At 42.6% G+C, this 19,425-nt stretch overlaps 1 protein-coding gene across 1 annotated transcript in view; it reads left to right on the top strand.

Annotated features, from left to right (window-relative positions):
- The window catches only part of LOC139748065 (mutS protein homolog 4-like), a 47,558-nt gene extending 33,845 nt beyond the window's left edge, over positions 1-13,713 (top strand). The window contains exon 4 of the mRNA XM_071660654.1: positions 13,123-13,713. Coding sequence (XP_071516755.1) covers positions 13,123-13,539 — 417 coding nt within the window. The 3' untranslated portion in view covers positions 13,540-13,713. The remainder of the gene's footprint in view (positions 1-13,122) is intronic.
- The last annotated feature ends 5,712 nt before the right edge of the window (positions 13,714-19,425 follow it).

Genomic DNA, 19,425 nt, shown 5'->3' with positions numbered 1-19,425 from the left:
CTGCGCACTGCTCTATCCATAGCCCACGCCTCGCAACCATACAACATTGTTGGAACCACTATTCCTTCAAACATAGTCATTCTTTCTTTCCGAGATAATGTTCTCGACTTCCACACATTCTTCAAGGCTCCCAGAATTTTCGCCCCCTCCCCCATCCTATGATCCACTTCCGCTTCCATGGTTCCATCCGCTGCCAGATCCACTCCCGGATATCTAAAACACTTTACTTCCTCCAGTTTTTCTCCATTCAAACTTACCTCCCAATTGACTTGTCCCTCAACCCTACTGTACCTGATAACCTTGCTCTTATTAACTTCTACTCTTAACTTTCTTCTTTCACACACACACACACACACACACACACACATATATTTATATATATATATATATATATATATATATATATATATATATATATATATATATATATATATATATATATATATATATATATATATATATATATCCTGAAAAAGACTATATCTTTTCAGTCTTTCAATAAGTCCTGGAATCTGATATTTTTTCTGGTTGGATGCCTTACGTTATCGACCAACTCCAACCCCCCCCTACCCCCCACCCAACCCCCAACCCACCCCCCACCCCCCACCCGCTTAAAAGGAATTTAATACAGTTACGTAGCCAGAGGGGGAAGGGGGGGGAGGGGAGGGGTTATCCCACCGTGAAAAGCCCACTTCCCCTTTGATGGAGTGGAGAGAAGTACCTCGTTTTCCTTAGAAAATGGATAAAAGTAAGTTTTCCGTATATCCGTGTTAGACTTGGGGCCTAATGTAGATGTAGGGTTAGATCCAGGAAGGATTACCGTGTGCTTGTAGGTGAGATCATTAGGTATAAAGACATGGTAATTGGTCCACAGGTTGTGGTAATTACAGACATGATTGGTGATTTCCTACGGCGAGATGAATGACTTAAGCTTTCTTAAATGCTTAATGCTTTTGTGTGGTCTGGACCCCAGTGGTCTTGTGTTGTCAACATTCAGTTGTATTCCTTTGTATTTTTGTGATCTGGTTCAGTTTGGAATCCATGACAAGTTTTCTTTTTCCAATATAGTTCATACTCAAGTGTTGAATGCTTCTTAAGGAGAATTCATAAAAGGGATTTTGAACACATACTGAACTCTATGTGTCATTTCATTTTTTGTATTATGTTCTTAATTTTTCTTGTACGAAATGACCATAACTGGTGCATTTTTCTCGTCTACTTTGTTGACTACTAATATATATATATTTATTATTTTTTATTATACTTTGTCGCTGTCTCCCGCGTTTGCGAGGTAGCCCAAGGAAACAGACGAAAGAAATGGCCCAACCCACCCCCATACACATGTATATACATACGTCCACACACGCAAATATACATACCTACACAGCTTTCCATGGTTTACCCCAGACGCTTCACATGCCTTGCTTCAATCCACTGACAGCACGTCAACCCCGGTATACCACATCGCTCCAATTCACTCTATTCCTTGCCCTCCTTTCACCCTCCTGCATGTTCAGGCCCCGATCACACAAAATCTTTTTCACTCCATCTTTCCACCTCCAATTTGGTCTCCCTCTTCTCCTCGTTCCCTCCACCTCCGACACATATATCCTCTTGGACAATCTTTCCTCACTCATCCTCTCCATGTGCCCAAACCACTTCAAAACACCCTCTTCTGCTCTCTCAACCACGCTCTTTTTATTTCCACACATCTCTCTTACCCTTACGTTACTCACTCGATCAAACCACCTCACACCACACATTGTCCTCAAACATCTCATTTCCAGCACATCCATCCTCCTGCGCACAACTCTATCCATAGCCCACGCCTCGCAACCATACAACATTGTTGGAACCACTATTCCTTCAAACATACCCATTTTTGCTTTCCGAGATAATGTTCTCGACTTCCACACATTCTTCAAGGCTCCCAGGATTTTCGCCCCCTCCCCCACCCTATGATCCACTTCCGCTTCCATGGTTCCATCCGCTGCCAGATCCACTCCCAGATATCTAAAACACTTCACTTCCTCCAGTTTTTCTCCATTCAAACTTACCTCCCAATTGACTTGACCCTCAACCCTACTGTACCTAATAACCTTGCTCTTATTCACATTTACTCTTAACTTTCTTCTTCCACACACTTTTCCAAACTCAGTCACCAGCTTCTGCAGTTTCTCACATGAATCAGCCACCAGCGCTGTATCATCAGCGAACAACAACTGACTCACTTCCCAAGCTCTCTCATCCCCAACAGACTTCATACTTGCCCCTCTTTCCAAAACTCTTGCATTCACCTCCCTAACAACCCCATCCATAAACAAATTAAACAACCATGGAGACATCACACACCCCTGCCGCAAACCTACATTCACTGAGAACCAATATATATATATATATATATATATATATATATATATATATATATATATATATATATATATATATATATATATATATATTTTTTTTTTTCTTCTTTCTTTTAAACTATTAGCCATTTCCCGCGTTAGCGAGGTAGCGTTAGGAACAGAGGACTGGGCCTTTTTTGGAATATCCTCACCTGGCCCCCTCTGTTCCTTCTTTTGGAAAAAAAAAAAAAAAAAAAGACGAGAGGGGAGGATTTCCAGCCCCCCCGCTCCCTCCCCTTTCAGTCGCCTTCTACGACACGCAGGGAATACGTGAGAAGTATTCTTAATTCCCTATCCCCAGGGATAATATATATATATATATATATATATATATATATATATATATATATATATATATATATATATATATATTAATCGCCATTTCCCGCGTTAGCGAGGTAGCGTCAAGAACAGAGGACTGAGCCGTTGAGGGAATGTCCTCACTTGGCCCCCTTCTCTGTTCCTTCTCTTAGGGTGGGGTGGAAATCCTCCTTCTCGATTTCAATTTTCCAAGAGAAGGAAGGAATATATATATATATATATATATATATATATATATATATATATATATATATATATATATATATATATATATATATATATATATACTTATATATATATATATTTCTTTTTTTTTTCATACTATTCGCCATTTCCCACATTAGCGAGGTAGCGTTAAGAACAGAGGACTGGGCCTTTGAGGGAATATCCTCACATGGCCCCCTTCTCTGTTCCTTCTTTTGGAAAATTAAAAAAAAATGAAAGGGGAGGATTTCCAGCCCCCCACTCCCTTCCCTTTTAGTCGCCTTCTACGACACGCAGGGAATACGTGGGAAGTATTCTTTCTCCCCTATCCCCAGGGATAATATATATATATATATATATATATATATATATATATATATATATATATATATATATATATATATATATACTTAGAAAAGCAAATGGATTTGTATGTAGCATTTATGGATCTGGAGAAGGCATATGATAGAGTTGATAGAGATGCTCTGTGGAAGGTATTAAGAATATATGGTGTGGGAGGCAAGTTGTTAGAAGCAGTGAAAAGTTTTTATCGAGGATGTAAGGCATGTGTACGTGTAGGAAGAGAGGAAAGTGATTGGTTCTCAGTGAATGTATGTTTGCGGCAGGGGTGTGTGATGTCTCCATGGTTGTTTAATTTGTTTATGGATGGGGTTGTTAGGGAGGTGAATGCAAGAGTTTTGGAAAGAGGGGCAAGTATGAAGTCTGTTGGGGATGAGAGAGCTTGGGAAGCGAGTCAGTTGTTGTTCGCTGATGATACAGCGCTGGTGGCTGATTCATGTGAGAAACTGCAGAAGCTGGTGACTGAGTTTGGTAAAGTGTGTGAAAGAAGAAAGTTAAGAGTAAATGTGAATAAGAGCAAGGTTATTAGGTACAGTAGGGTTGAGGGTCAATTCAATTGGGAGGTGAGTTTGAATGGAGAAAAACTGGAGGAAGTGAAGTTTTTTAGATATCTGGGAGTGGATCTGGCAGCGGATGGAACCATGGAAGCGGAAGTGGATCATAGGGTGGGGGAGGGGGCGAAAATTCTGGGAGCCTTGAAGAATGTGTGGAAGTCGAGAACATTATCTCGGAAAGCAAAAATGGGTATGTTTGAAGGAATAGTGGTTCCAACAATGTTGTATGGTTGCGAGGCGTGGGCTATGGATAGAGTTGTGCGCAGGAGGATGGATGTGCTGGAAATGAGATGTTTGAGGACAATGTGTGGTGTCAGGTGGTTTGATCGAGTAAGTAACGTAAGGGTAAGAGAGATGTATGGAAATAAAAAGAGCGTGGTTGAGAGAGCAGAAGAGGGTGTTTTGAAATGGTTTGGTCACATGGAGAGAATGAGTGAGGAAAGATTGACCAAGAGGATATATGTGTCGGAGGTGGAGGGAACGAGGAGAAGAGGGAGACCAAATTGGAGGTGGAAAGATGGAGTGAAAAAGATTTTGTGTGATCGGGGCCTGAACATGCAGGAGGGTGAAAGGAGGGCAAAGAATAGCGTGAATTGGAGCGATGTGGTATACCGGGGTTGACGTGCTGTCAGTGGATTGAATCAAGGCATGTGTATGGGGGTGGGTTGGGCCATTTCTTTCGTCTGCTTCCTTGTGCTACCTCGCAAACGCGGGAGACAGCGACAAAGCAAAAAAAAAAAAAATAAAAAATATATATATATATATGTATATATATATATATATATATATATATATATATATATATATATATATATATATATATATATATATATATATATATATATATTTTTTTTCCTGGGGATAGGGGAGAAAGAATACTTCCCCCTGCGTGTCGTAGAAGGCGACTAAAAGGGAAGTGAGCGGGGGGGCTGGAAATCCTCCCCTCTCGTTTTTTTTTTAATTTTCCAAAAGAAAGAACAGAGAAGAGGGCCAGGTGAGGATATTCCCTTAAAGGCCCAGTCCTCTGTTCTTAACGCTACCTCGCTATCGCGGGAAATGGCGAATAGTATGAAAAAAAAAAATATATATGAACGAATGTGGCCTTTGTTGTCTTTTCCTAGCGCTAACTCGCGCACATGCGGGGGGGAAGGGGTTAGTAATTCATGTGTGGCGGGGTGGCGATGGGAATGAATAAAGGCAGACAGTATGAATTATGTACATGTGTATATATGTATATGTCTGTGTATATATATATATATATATATATATATATATATATATATATATATATATATATATATATATATATATATATATATATATAAATATATATATATATATATATATATATATATATATATATATATATATATATATATATATATATATATATATATATATATATATATATACATTGAGATGTATAGGTATGGATATTTGCGTGAGTGGACGTGTATGTATATAGACACACGCAGACCAGCTGGCCTTAAGCACGACGGGACGACCCTTGATCACGATGGTATGACCCTTAGGTACGACGCACGGGCTTTGAGTACGACGGTATGACCCTTGAGTACGACGGTGCGACCTTTGATTACGACGGTATGACCCTTGAGTACGACGCACGGGCCTTGAGTACGACGGTAAGACCCTTGAGCACGACGGTGCGACCCTTGAGCACGACGGTATGACCCTTGAGTACGACGCACGGGCCTTGAGCACGACGGTACGACCCTTGAGCACGATGGTTCGACCCTTGAACACAATGCACTTCCCTTGAGCACAACGATACCACCTTTGAGCACGATGGTACGACCCTTGAGCACGGCGGTGCAACCCTTGAGCACAACGGTACGACCCTTGATCACGACGGTATGACCATCGTTTACGAAAGTACGACCCTTGAGCACAACGCACGGCCCTTGAGCACGATAGTAAGACCCTTGAGCACAAAGCACAGCCCTTAAGCACGATGGTAGGATCCTTGGGTACGACACACGAGCCTTGAGCACGACGATACGACCCTTCAGCACGACGGTACGTCCCTTAAGCACGAGAGTACGACCCTTAAGCACGGCGATACGACCCTTAAACACGACAGAACGACCCTTAAGCACGGTGGTACGACCCTTAAGCACGACGGTACGACCCTTGAGCACGACGTTATGACCCTTGATCACGGCGGTACAACCATCGAGTGCGACGGTACGACCACTGTGCACGCCTGTACGATTCTTGAGCACGACGCTGGAACCACTGAACGTATGAGAGCATGACTTTGATCATAACCTTAAGGACGGTAGTGCGCTAGTGAGGTGGTGCCAGGAACAGACGAGGAAAGGACGCATTTGCTCACGTCCATTCTCCAGCTTGTCATGTGTAATGCTTCCTCTCCACATCCAGGCTCCACAGACCATTCCATAGTTCCCCCGGCCGCATTATATGTCCTTTGATAGCACATCGACCCCTGTATAGCACATTTTTCCAATTCACTCTATCCTGTGCACGCCTTTCACCCTCCTACATGTAAAGGCTACGAGTACTCAAAATATTTTTCGATCCATCCTTCCACTTCCTATTTGGTCTCCCACTTCTCCTTCTTCCCTCCACCTCTGACACATATATCCTCTTGGTCAATCTTTCCTCACTCATTCTCTCCATATGTCCAAACCATTTCAACGCACCCTCTTCTGCTCTCTCAACCACACTCTTTTTATTACCACACATCTCTCTTACCCTTTCATTACTTACTCGATCAAACCACCTCACACCACGTATTGTCCTCAAACATCTCATTTCCAGCACATCCACCTCCTTCCACCCATCCTCTTGTATGTCTCATGCCTCTTATGCGCACAATATTTTAGAACTAATATACTTTTAGACACACCTTTTTCGTCCACCCACTCATTCCACACATTTTTCATTGCTCCCAGAACCTTCGCCCCCTCCCCCACCCTGTGACTCACTTCCACTTCATGGTTCCATCTGCTGCTAAATCCACTTCCAGATATCTAAAACACTTCACTTCCTCCAGTTTTTCTCCATTCAGACACATCCCAATTGACTTGTCCCTCAACCCTACTGGACCTAATAACCTTGCTCTTATTCACATTCACTCTCAACTTTCCCCTTCGGACGTGACATATTTGTTGGTGGTGTGTGGTAGTCTCTTCCTCCCCCCTTCCTCCCTCCCTCCCTCACCCTACCATACGGTCCGTTCTACAGGCTGTGTGTGCGTGTGTGTGTGTGTGTGTGTGTGTGTGTGTGTGTGTGTGTGTGTGTGTGTGTGTGTGTGTGTGTGTGTCCCCCTCCTCCAGCCCCTCCTGATACCTGATGTACTATTAAGTTAGTCCCTGGGGCGTCATCCATCCCCATGATGTGTTCCGCGACCACGCCTTCCCCTGCTTATATGGCCGGGCCTCCCCCCCCCCCCCCCCTCTCTCTCTCTCTCTCTCTCTCTCTCTCTCTCTCTCTCTCTCTCTCTCTCTCTCTCTCTCTCTCTCTCTCTCTCTCTCTCTCAAATTTTCTTTTCTTTCTTTACACAAACTGAGAAAGAGGTGTGTATTTTCCCCCTCTCTCCCTCCCTATTCTCGAACCTGGCGAGTGTTGGAATGGCTTGTGACTCAGGGGCCGACAGATGTGCCAACCCTGGCCTACATCACTGCCTCTACAACACCTAGATCTAGTGTGAAACCAGACCTATGGGAACACTAGTCCTAGAACATCACTATACCTAGATCTGTACTTGTTTAGTTGGATCTAGTAAATCTAGAGGTATCTTTCACTCAGTTAATTTTAGATCTAGTACACCTAGAGGTATATTTCACTCAGTAAAGGTTAGATCTAGTAAACTTATTGGTATATTTCATCAGTAAGATTTAGATCTAGTAAACCTAGAGGTATATTTCACTCAGTAAATGTTAGATCTAGTAAACCTATTGGTATATTTCACTCAGTAAAATTTAGATCTAGTAAACCTAGAGGTATATTTCACACAGTAAAATTTAGATCTAGTACACCCAGAGGTATATTTCACTAGCAAAAGCTAGATCTAGTACACCTAGAAGTATATATTACCTAGATCTAGAGCGTGAATGGACGAATAGTCATAACCGACCTAGATCGCTTCTAGATTATAGGCTGTACTAGATCCAAGATAGCTAGTTGTTCCCCTCTTATCCCAGGTCGGCAGAAGAACCATTTCCTCAGACCTTCACCTCTGACTGACCTTGATAAAGTCTGGCCAACATTCCCACAACCATTGTCTGGCTGACCGGTGTCGCCTTCTTCGTGGAGTGAAGGGGATATGCGACACCTTCATCACAAACTTTAGTTCCTGAAATACGCGACAGGTTTTGCGGCCTAGAGGTCGTAAAGTGTTCTGTGTTAGTCACAGATGGCTGGCGAGTATATCACACTTTGTCACTCGTGTGAGAAAAACAAACTCCCGAACTTCGGAAATAAACTTGAGATGGATGTTACCAATGCACCAACTGTGTCTTGCATGAGAAAAAGGACCATCTCTCTCAGTGATAAGAATATCTCTAATGGAAATAGCCACCGAAGCATCACAGAGTCAACTGTCTCGATCAATGGATGTTTGAGATGTGAACATTGTGGGGTTGACGACAGTAACATGAACTTTGTACCGCAACACACGAACAGTATGATAACAGGAGGACGTGGACGGTAGCCTGGCCAATGTATACACCAAGGTGGAGGCAGATATAGCAGCTGCCTCAAGTCCCTTGGAATAGCGTGGGGTTCATCCCCCTAACCAAGACGAGGCCGGGGCTATTACCTAACGTCTAGGAATGAGACTATAATGTAGTATATAGCTGACCTCTTAACTCAGTGGTGACCAAACTATGGTGCCCATGAGCGAAATCCGTCCTGATAGCACGTTGGGTTAATAGTAACCAAGACATAAGTGTAAACATAATGCAAATGTTTTTTACGTTTATGAATTATTAGAGAATGTATCTTATACCTAATGTCTCTTTATACTGTGAAGCGTCGTCAACGTAAGGTTTCCAGATTGTCGTATTATGTTCCAGGTAAGATAGTAAGATATGAGGCGGTTCACAGGGTCTGGAAAGACAGATTGAAAGCATCAGACGTAAATGGGCTGGTAAACACCTGTTCCATTTCTTAAGTTCTGGCTGGTTGGTAACCATCTGTTCCATTTCTTAAGTTCTGGCAGACTGGTACACACCTGTTCCATTTCTTAAGTTCAGACTGTCTTGTGTCTCTCCTGTTCATAAGGAAGAACCTTACAGCCCATTTCAATATCTGGATTTCGTAACTGTGGAGGAAAGTTGTCAGAAAAAATAAGGTAAATTTACAATAACTTGAGAAGTTTGTTGCTTATTGTTTCTCATTCTTTTGTTCTGTGGTGCTGGGTTTAGTTACCAGTAGCCTGGAATGGTTCAAGATATATACGTGGAGGAAAGCCTTCTGGGTCTGAGGCCACCAACCCCCGTCTGACCAGTTCCGGAGGTAGGCGGGGGAATCCGGGGCAAAATTCCCGGATCTTCCGGGGCCCAGAAGACCCGGGGAGACAGAATTCACAATCATAAGTAAAATGACCAAAGCAGAAAATATAAGAAGGAAAGAAATTTTACAGACCTTGTTTTTTGATGTCTTTCTCTCACTTGGGTCACCCAGTCCCCCCTCTCTCTGGGGCGGCCCCATGGGGCCATAACGTGCCAGCACTCCCATAGGGCCTGCGTCAGCCCACGGCGGTCGTGGGCGGCCCTATGGGGGCCATAATGTGCCAACCCTTCCCCAGGGCCTGCGTCAGCTCTCAGCGGCCCTTGCTCCTGCCACAAGGAAGGATGGGTCTAGTTCACAGCTCCAGGGATGTATACCAGTCATGCTAACAAGGCGAGTATAGACAGAACAACAGCAGGGTTGTAGATCAACAGCTCATCTACCTGGTAGCGGCGACATCACTCATCGGCAATAGGAGGTAGTGAGGCATCACAGGTGACCGCGCCCAGCTCACACCATCATCACCTCGACGTGCAATATTCTTCAGTTTTTCCCCCTCCCCGTAGGCCTGTGACACGGTGAGGACATGAATAACATTGTGGTACAAGAACGTGGCTCCTGAGGGATCTTGCACTCTTGAACGTCTCAGACTTGTTGCACTGAAGGATGGTATGTATCTTGGACGAGACGGAGGTTGACACAGCCAAATACTGTATTGTGTATGCCTGCAGGTGGGCGAGCCCCTCACCCTGGGATGGGCGTCCATTGTTTACACGTTGATTTGGCCGGATACCACACGTAAGGACTAACCTGTGATCCAGAGGCGTTGTTCGGGCACAGGAGGTGGTACTGGTTCGTTCTCCAGAGACAAGGTTGTTAAACTGAGCGTGTGGATGAATGGTGGTTACAGAGGTTCTTAAGCTGAGTGTGTGGATGAATGGTGGTTACAGAGGTTCTTAAGCTGAGCGTGTGGATGAATGGTGGTTACAGAGGTTGTTAAGCTGAGTGTGTGGATGAATGGTGGTTACAGAGGTTAAGCTGAGTGTGTGGATGAATGGTGGTTACAGAGGTTCTTAAGCTGAGTGTGTGGATGAATGGTAGTTACAGAGGTTAAGCTGAGTGTGTGGATGAATGGTGGTTACAGAGGTTAAGCTGAGTGTGTGGATGAATGGTGGTTACAGAGGTTCTTAAGCTGAGCGTGTGGATGAATGGTGGTTACAGAGGTTAAGCTGAGTGTGTGGATGAATGGTGGTTACAGAGGTTCTTAAGCTGAGTGTGTGGATGAATGGTGGTTACAGAGGTTAAGCTGTGTGTGTGGATGAATGGTGGTTACAGAGGTTAAGCTGAGTGTGTGGATGAATGGTGGTTACAGAGATAACGGGAGATAATAGGGGTCATATCATAACTACAAAAGAAGAGCAGACGGATAGGAAAACGTAAATAACTTCAGAGGGATATCATATCAAAAACCGTAGAATCGTAAAAGAAAAATGAATAATGAACAGAAGGATGAAAGATGAAAGTATAACAAATGGATAATCATAACGCAGAAGAAAAAGCAAAAAAGAAATGTGGATTAGAAAGAGGGAGAGAAGTGACCTGTAGTGGATCGTATTATTGCTTTCCACTTGAGGGAGTACAGGAAGGAGATGAACATGGATATTCTCATTAAGGCTGAATGAACCGTTCCTGACGCTACGTCGCTCAGGCGGGAAACAGGCACGAGGTATGAAGGAAAGAAATAATGATGGAAATTTTGGAATAAGTTGAAAATACCAAAATGCTGGACAAAAGTAGAGATCGTAAAGAGAAAGGTCTTAAAAATGTGTACATGTGTTTGTTAAGAATACGACATATTTGAAGGAAGACATCTATGTAATGAGAGGGATGTAAGCGATTTTAAACTAGCAGTATAGGTAGAGGAGTCAGGATGGATAGAGATGGGAGTGGAAGACAGGATATTGTTGTATGTTTATGATGCACTATCGATGGATTAAAAGCCTGTGGATCTAGAAGACATTACAATACCAAGATGTCAACAGGGAGAGAGATGTGTCAGCAGCGAACGTCGACAAAAGCAAGGTGATGGATGGTCTGTGAGCCAAGGAAACTCGGAAATGTGAGATAAGGTTGGATGGAGAGGTCGTTGACGAGGTCCCAGGTGCTGAAGAGCTGCAGAAGTTACTGCAGGAGGGGGCCAGGTCCTTGATGATCGGAGGGAAGGAATTCTAACTCGTGCAATGGGAGTTCTAAGGTTTACTGGAGATCACAGGAACGTATAAATCAGTCTGATGTCGTGTGTGTGTGGGTGGGAGGGAAGCTTTGTTATTCTCTCATGTGATGATGCTGCTACTCCCATGGTGTAACGGTTAGCGTTTCTGACCGAGACGCATCCACGGGGGCCGCCCAGGGTCGAGGCGCATAGGTTCGAATCCTGGTTGCGGCAGTCAGCCCAGCTGTTCATCCATCCCTAGGGGTTTGTGGGTAAAACAGATACCTGGCTCAGAGAGGCGTGCAAGGAATAGAGTGTATTAGAACGATGTGGTATACCGGGGTCGACGTGCTGTCAGTGGACTGAACCAGGGCATGTGAAACGTCTGGAAAGGTCTATGGGGCCTGGATGTGGATAGGGAGCTGTGGTTTCGGTTCTTTACACCCACACCTGCCCGCTTTCATCCATTCCCGGCGCCATCCCGCCCCACAGGAAACAGCATCGCCGTCTCCCGCTTCAGCGGGGTAGCGCCAGGAAAACAAACGAAAAAGGATGGGCTTGATTAGGGCCCCAGTTGTCCAAGCTGTCTGAGGTAACATAAAATATAGAAGTGAATCTTTCTAAGGATGTGGAGGAGGCTTAGCAAAAGTGGACGGACGAGGAGATTAGAAGCACAAAAAACGGAAGGTAATGACTGAAAATTTTAAATGTGACGTTTTGAGATGGTATGCATGTGGAAAGGAAAATGGAGAATGGATGGATTACTAACATGGGTGTAGTATGTTACACAGAGGTAGATCGATGGATGAGGTGGATGGATTACTAACATGGGTGTAATATGTTACACAGAGGGAGATCGATGGATGAGGTGGATGGTAGTGAGGAGAAGTGGTGTCAGGCGAGTGTTGTCAGGTGACGGGAGTGGTGTCAGATATGGTGTTAGGCAAAGGTGGTCTTGAGGGAGAGTACATCCAGGGGAGTGTGGTGTCAAGTGTCAAGCATCATAGAAGTGGTTAGAGTAATATAAGGAAGAGTGGTGTCGCGCGAAACTGTGCCAGGTAAGAATGGTGTCAGGTGAGACAGTATATATTCGGATGTTCTGAATTAATTATATAAAGATTATGATTGCTACCCATTTTGTTATGATCATTATTCTTTGATAATGTGTAATTATGATCACTACCCGTTTAGTTAAGTGTTACCCCTTCTGTCTTGAATATTACCCTTCAACCTCGACTATTGCTCCTTCAGCCTTGACTATAACCCCTTTAGCCTTGACTATTACCCCTTCAGTCTCGACTATTACCCCTTCAGTCTCGACTATTACCCCTTCAGTCTCGACTATCACCCCTTCAGATTTGACTATCACCCCTTCAGCCTTGACTATTACCCCTTCATCCTTGACTATTACCCCTTCAGCCTTGACTATTACCCCTTCAGCCTTGACTATTACCCCTTCAGTCATCAACATATGTGACAACCATGTGAGTCAGTTTTCAGAGGCACTGTAGTGACTATCTTACCCGTGAGTTGTGTGTGAGCGTGTGTGTGTGTGTTGACGTTACAGATGGGACGAGAGGACGACAGTGAGGGTGTTCGCCAGCGAGCGGTCTATCATCTGGCTCACCGTCTACTGGCTCTCGCCCAGGCAGCTCTCCCTACTACCTCTACCTCCTCCACCTCTCTCCCCACCCCAGTCATCACGCCCCCTGACCCTGGGGACCGTGAAAAAAACATGATGGAGACGTCGTCGATCAACGAGGGAAGCTCGACATCCCTCACATCTCGAGGGAACCGGAGCGCCAGTGATGAGGTCGCTGGAGGAGAGGCAGTCGCCCCTGATGCTGCTGCTACTGCTCATGACGAGGAGCTGAGGGATCAGCTGAAGACGCTCCTGCAGGAGTTCATGGAGCAGGTAGTGCATCCAGAGGCTCCTGTAGCTCAAGAGGACTCCAATCCTCCGGCACAAAGCAACGATGAATGAATCGACGCCACACATTGCACCAAGTCTGAGTTGCTTGCGAATACCGACTGTCATGTTAACGTAGACGAAATCTCAGCTTCTTTGATTATCAGGGAATGAGTGATTAAGCCTCTTTAATTAACAGGGAATGAGTGATTAAGCCTCTTTAATTAACAGGGAATGAGTGATTAAGCCTCTTTAATTATGAGAGAATGAGTGATTAAGCCTCTTTAATTAACAGGGAATGAGTGATTAAGCCTCTTTAGTTATCACGGAATTGGTGATTAAGCCTCTTTAATTATCACGGAATTGGTGATTAAGCCTCTTTAATTAACAGGGAATGAGTGATTAAGCTTCTTTAATTATCAGGAATGGGTGATTAAGCCTCTTTAATTATCAGGGAATTGGTGATTAAGCCTCTTTAATTATCAGGGAATGAGTGATTAAGCCTCTTTAATTATCACGGAATTGGTGATTAAGCCTCTTTAATTATCACGGAATTGGTGATTAAGCCTCTTTAATTAACAGGGAATGAGTGATTAAGCTTCTTTAATTATCAGGAATGGGTGATTAAGCCTCTTTAATTATCAGGGAATTGGTGATTAAGCCTCTTTAATTATCAGGAATGGGTGATTAAGCCTCTTTAATTATCAGGGAATTGGTGATTAAGCCTCTTTAATTATCAGGAATTGGTGATTAAGCCTCTTTAATTATCAGGGAATGAGTGATTAAGCCTCTTTAATTATCAGGGAATGAGTGATTAAGCCTCTTTAATTATCAGGGAATGAGTGATTAAGCCTCTTTAATTATCAGGGAATGAGTGATTAAGCCTCTTTAATTATCAGGGAATGAGTGATTAAGCCTCTTTAATTATCAGGGAATGAGTGATTAAGCCTCTTTAATTATTAGGGAATGGGCGATTAAGCCTCTTTAATTATCACGGAATTGGTGATTAAGCCTCTTTAATTATTAGGGAATGGGTGATTAAGCCTCTTTAATTATGAGAGAATGAGTGATTAAGCCTCTTTAATTATGAGAGAATGAGTGATTAAGCCTCTTTAATTATCACGGAATTGGTGATTAAGCCTCTTTAATTGTTAGGGAATGGGTGATTAAGCCTCTTTAATTATCACGGAATTGGTGATTAAGCCTCTTTAATTATTAGGGAATGGGTGATTAAGCCTCTTTAATTATCACGGAATTGGTGATTAAGCCTCTTTAATTATTAGGGAATGGGTGATTAAGCCTCTTTAATTATTTGGGAATGGGTGATTAAGCCTCTTTAATTATCACGGAATTGGTGATTAAGCCTCTTTAATTATTAGGGAATGGGTGATTAAGCCTCTTTAATTATTTGGGAATGGGTGATTAAGCCTCTTTAATTATCACGGAATTGGTGATTAAGCCTCTTTAATTATTAGGGAATGGGTGATTAAGCCTCTTTAATTATTAGGGAATGGGTGATTAAGCCTCTTTAATTATCACGGAATTGGTGATTAAGCCTCTTTAATTATTAGGGAATGGGTGATTAAGCCTCTTTAATTATTTGGGAATGGGTGATTAAGCCTCTTTAATTATTAGGGAATGGGTGATTAAGCCTCTTTAATTATTAGGGAATGGGTGATTAAGCCTCTTTAATTATTAGGGAATGGGTGATTAAGCCTCTTTAATTATTAGGGAATGGGTGATTAAGCCTCTTTAGTTATCACGGAATTGGTGATTAAGCCTCTTTAATTATTAGGGAATGGGTGATTAAGCCTCTTTAATTGTTAGGGAATGGGTGATTAAGCCTCTTTAGTTATCACGGAATTGGTGATTAAGCCTCTTTAATTATCACGGAATTGGTGATTAAGCCTCTTTAATTATTAGGGAATTGGTGATTAATTTCATTTGGCAAGACTTTCCACACGTATCTCAATTATTAAGAAAACATATTACGGAAGGATTTTACAATGCGTCTTACCAGTTAAAATGTCATATGAGTCCTAATGTTAATAAGTTATCAGTTATCACTTCGTCTCTTGGCTTCCTGAGTTATACAATATTACTTTACTTAGTTTATAGATGTGTGAACTCCTGCTATGAGGCATATGTGAGTAATAACAGTTGATACTGGCATGAAGACAGCAGGGGGAGATGTGGTAGCTGGAATGCCTTTGTTTATTCTACAGCGGACACCATTAGTAGCGACCATCCACACCAGCGCACATCAGTAACATCACGTCATCCCGCACCACACTCTACGTCACGGGGTCTGAGGGGCGGGAAATGCCAGAGTCTTTACATGTTCAGCGTTCAGCACTACGCCCATCGTAGCCACTGCAGGTAGAAGGTAGCTAGCTGTTCTGGAGCGAACAGTGGACTTGTGAGATTGGTCGAATGTTATGATGCGTGATTTAGCCGTCATGGTGAAAGATATTTGCGCTGTAGTGTCATAGGAATTTACATTTCTTTTTCTTTCTTTTTGGACTTTCTGTGAAGTACATTTTGTGGGTCGTCCGGAACTTAAAGAATATCGTTATATTCGTGGTACTGTTTATGCGTACTCACATGTGCTGGCGTATACGCACAAATACGCACTCTAACATCAGTTTTTCAGCGGTGACGCAGTTTTGTTGCCATTTCCCTTTGTGCTAAGACGTCACAACAAAGCAATATCATATGTTGTGATCGGTAATGAATGTAAGCAGATCAACATTTCTCTTACAATCTGATAAAAGTCGATATTTTTACAACCAAGTAAACCTTCGCCTTACAGAAGACGCCTCATGCATAACTGCCAGTCATTCTTACAACCAATTTACTTTGGCAACATCTCATGTGAACGTAGGACATTCTCTCTCCCTCACAACCCTCACAACCGAGACTACGACATTTTCTCTCTCCCACAACCCACACAACTGAAACTATATGACATTCCCTCTCTTACACAACCTTCACAACTGAAACTGTATGACATTCCCTCTCTTCCACAACCCACACAACCGAAACTGTGTGACATTCTCTCTCTTCCACAACCCACACAGCTGAAACTGTATGACATTTCTTCTCTCCCACAACCCACACAAATGAAACTGTATGACATTCTCTCTCTTCCACAACCCACACAGCTGAAACTGTATGACATTTCTTCTCTCCCACAACCCACACAACTGAAACTGTATGACATTTCTTCTCTCCCACAACCCACACAACTGAAACTGTATGACATTTCTTCTCTCCCACAACCCACACAGCTGAAACTGTATGACATTTCTTCTCTCCCACAACCCACACAACTGAAACTGTATGACATTTCTTCTCTCCCACAACCCACACAACTGAAACTGTATGACATTTCTTCTCTCCCACAACCCACACAACTGAAACTGTATGACATTCTCTCTCTTCCACAACCCACACAACTGAAACTGTAGGACATTCCCTCTCTCCCACAACCCACACAACTGAAACTGTATGACATTCCCTCTCTCCCACAACCCACACAACTGAGACTGTTACATAAACCCTGATTATCCAGCGTAGGAAGAGATGGTTAATTACCCAGCTTAGGGAGAGATAGCTAATTATCGAGCGCAGGGAGAATTGATTAATTACTCAGCGTAGGAAGAGGTGGTTAATTACCCAGCGTAGGAAGAGATGGTTAACTACCCAGCGTAGGAAGAGATGGTAAATTACCAAGCGTAGTAAGAGATGGTTAATTACCCAGCGTAGGAAGAGATGGTTAATTACCAAGTGCAGGAAGAGATGGTTAATTACCCAGCGTAGGGAGAGATGGTTAATTACCCAGCGTAGGAAGAGATGGTTAATTACCCAGCGTAGGAAGAGATGGTTAATTACCCAGCGTAGGGAGAGATGGTTAATTACCCAGTGTAGGAAGAGATGGTTAATTACCCAGTGTAGGAAGAGATGGTTAATTACCAAGCGTAGGAAGAGATGGTTAATTACCCAGCGTAGGGAGAGATGGTTAATTACCCAGTGTAGGAAGAGATGGTTAATTACCAAGCGTAGGAAGAGATGGTTAATTACCCAGTGTAGGAAGAGATGGTCAATTACCCAGTGTAGGAAGAGATGGTTAATTACCCAGTGTAGGAAGAGATGGTCAATTACCCAGCGTAGGAAGAGATGGTTAATTACCCAGTGTAGGAAGAGATGGTTAATTACCCAGTGTAGGAAGAGATGGTTAATTACCCAGTGTAGGAAGAGATGGTTAATTACCCAGTGTAGGAAGAGATGGTTAATTACCCAGCGTAGGAAGAGATGGTTAATTACCCAGTGTAGGAAGAGATGGTTAATTACCCAGTGTAGGAAGAGATGGTTAATTACCCAGTGTAGGAAGAGATGGTTAATTACCCAGTGTAGGAAGAGATGGTTAATTACCCAGTGTAGGAAGAGATGGTCAATTACCCAGCGTAGGAAGAGATGGTCAATTACCCAGCGTAGGAAGAGATGGTTAATTACCCAGTGTAGGAAGAGATGGTCAATTACCCAGTGTAGGAAGAGATGGTTAATTACCCAGCGTAGGAAGAGATGGTTAATTACCAAATGCAGGAAGAGATGGTTAATTACCCAGCGTAGGGAGAGATGGTTAATTACCCAGCGTAGGGAGAGATGGTTAATTACCCAGCGTAGGAAGAGGTGGTTAATTACCCAGCGTAGGAAGAGATGGTTAATTACCCAGCGTAGGGAGAGATGGTTAATTACCCAGTGCAGGAAGAGATGGTTAATTACCCAGCTTAGGAAGAGATGGCTAATTACCCAGCGTAGGGAGAGATGGTTAATTACCCAGCGTAGGAAGAGATGGTTAATTACCCAGCGTAGGAAGAGATGGTTAATTACCCAGCGTAGGGAGAGATGGTCAATTACCCAGTGTAGGAAGAGATGGTTAATTACCCAGTGTAGGAAGAGATGGTTAATTACCCAGCGTAGGGAGAGATGGTCAATTACCCAGCGTAGGAAGAGATGGTTAATTACCCAGCGTAGGAAGAGATGGTTAATTACCCAGCGTAGGGAGAGATGGTTAATTACCCAGCGTAGGGAGAGATGGTAAATTACCAAGCGTAGTAAGAGATGGTTAATTACCCAGCGTAGGAAGAGATGGTTAATTTCCCAGTGCAGAAAGAGATGGTAAATTACCAAGCGTAGGAAGAGATGGTTAATTACCCAGTGTAGGAAGAGATGGTTAATTACCCAGTGTAGGAAGAGATGGTTAATTACCCAGCGTAGGGAGAGATGGTTAATTACCCAGCGTTGCACCGTGAGATACGATCACTGTATAATGCACCACAGAGACTTCACGTACACATCAGAGAACATGTTTACCTTGACATCTGAGGTTCTGATGTGAAGGAAGATTTTATCTCAGAGGTTCAGTATCAAAAATTGTCAGTAATGGCCGAATTAGACATCAAATTGCTGCTTTCCATTAGCCATATGATGCATCATTTTATTTTTGTTCTTCTTTGTAGGAATACAGTTACTGTATCTCTGTGACCACTGTTTGCTTGTCTTGCTATGCCTCCCGCCTGGCAAAATATTGTCGTAGGTATTATTGGATTGGGCAAGATGTCAGCTGGTGTCTCCATTTCTAGATCATAGATCAGTATTTTTCTATAAAATTTCTTGTTTTCGTTTGCATTTTCTTTTTGTGTAAGTTGGGCTGACACGTTCATAAGATCGCCCTGATTTAGGCCATCATATATATATATATATATATATATATATATATATATATATATATATATATATATATATATATATATATATATATATATATATATACATATATATATATGTATATATATATATATATATATATATATATATATATATATATATATATATATATATATATATATATATATATATATATGTATATATATATATATATATATATATATATATATA

Source organism: Panulirus ornatus, chromosome 72, assembly GCF_036320965.1.
Source record: "Panulirus ornatus isolate Po-2019 chromosome 72, ASM3632096v1, whole genome shotgun sequence".
Taxonomy (NCBI): Eukaryota; Metazoa; Arthropoda; class Malacostraca; order Decapoda; family Palinuridae; genus Panulirus; species Panulirus ornatus.
This window is presented reverse-complemented; position numbering and strand designations above follow the sequence as displayed.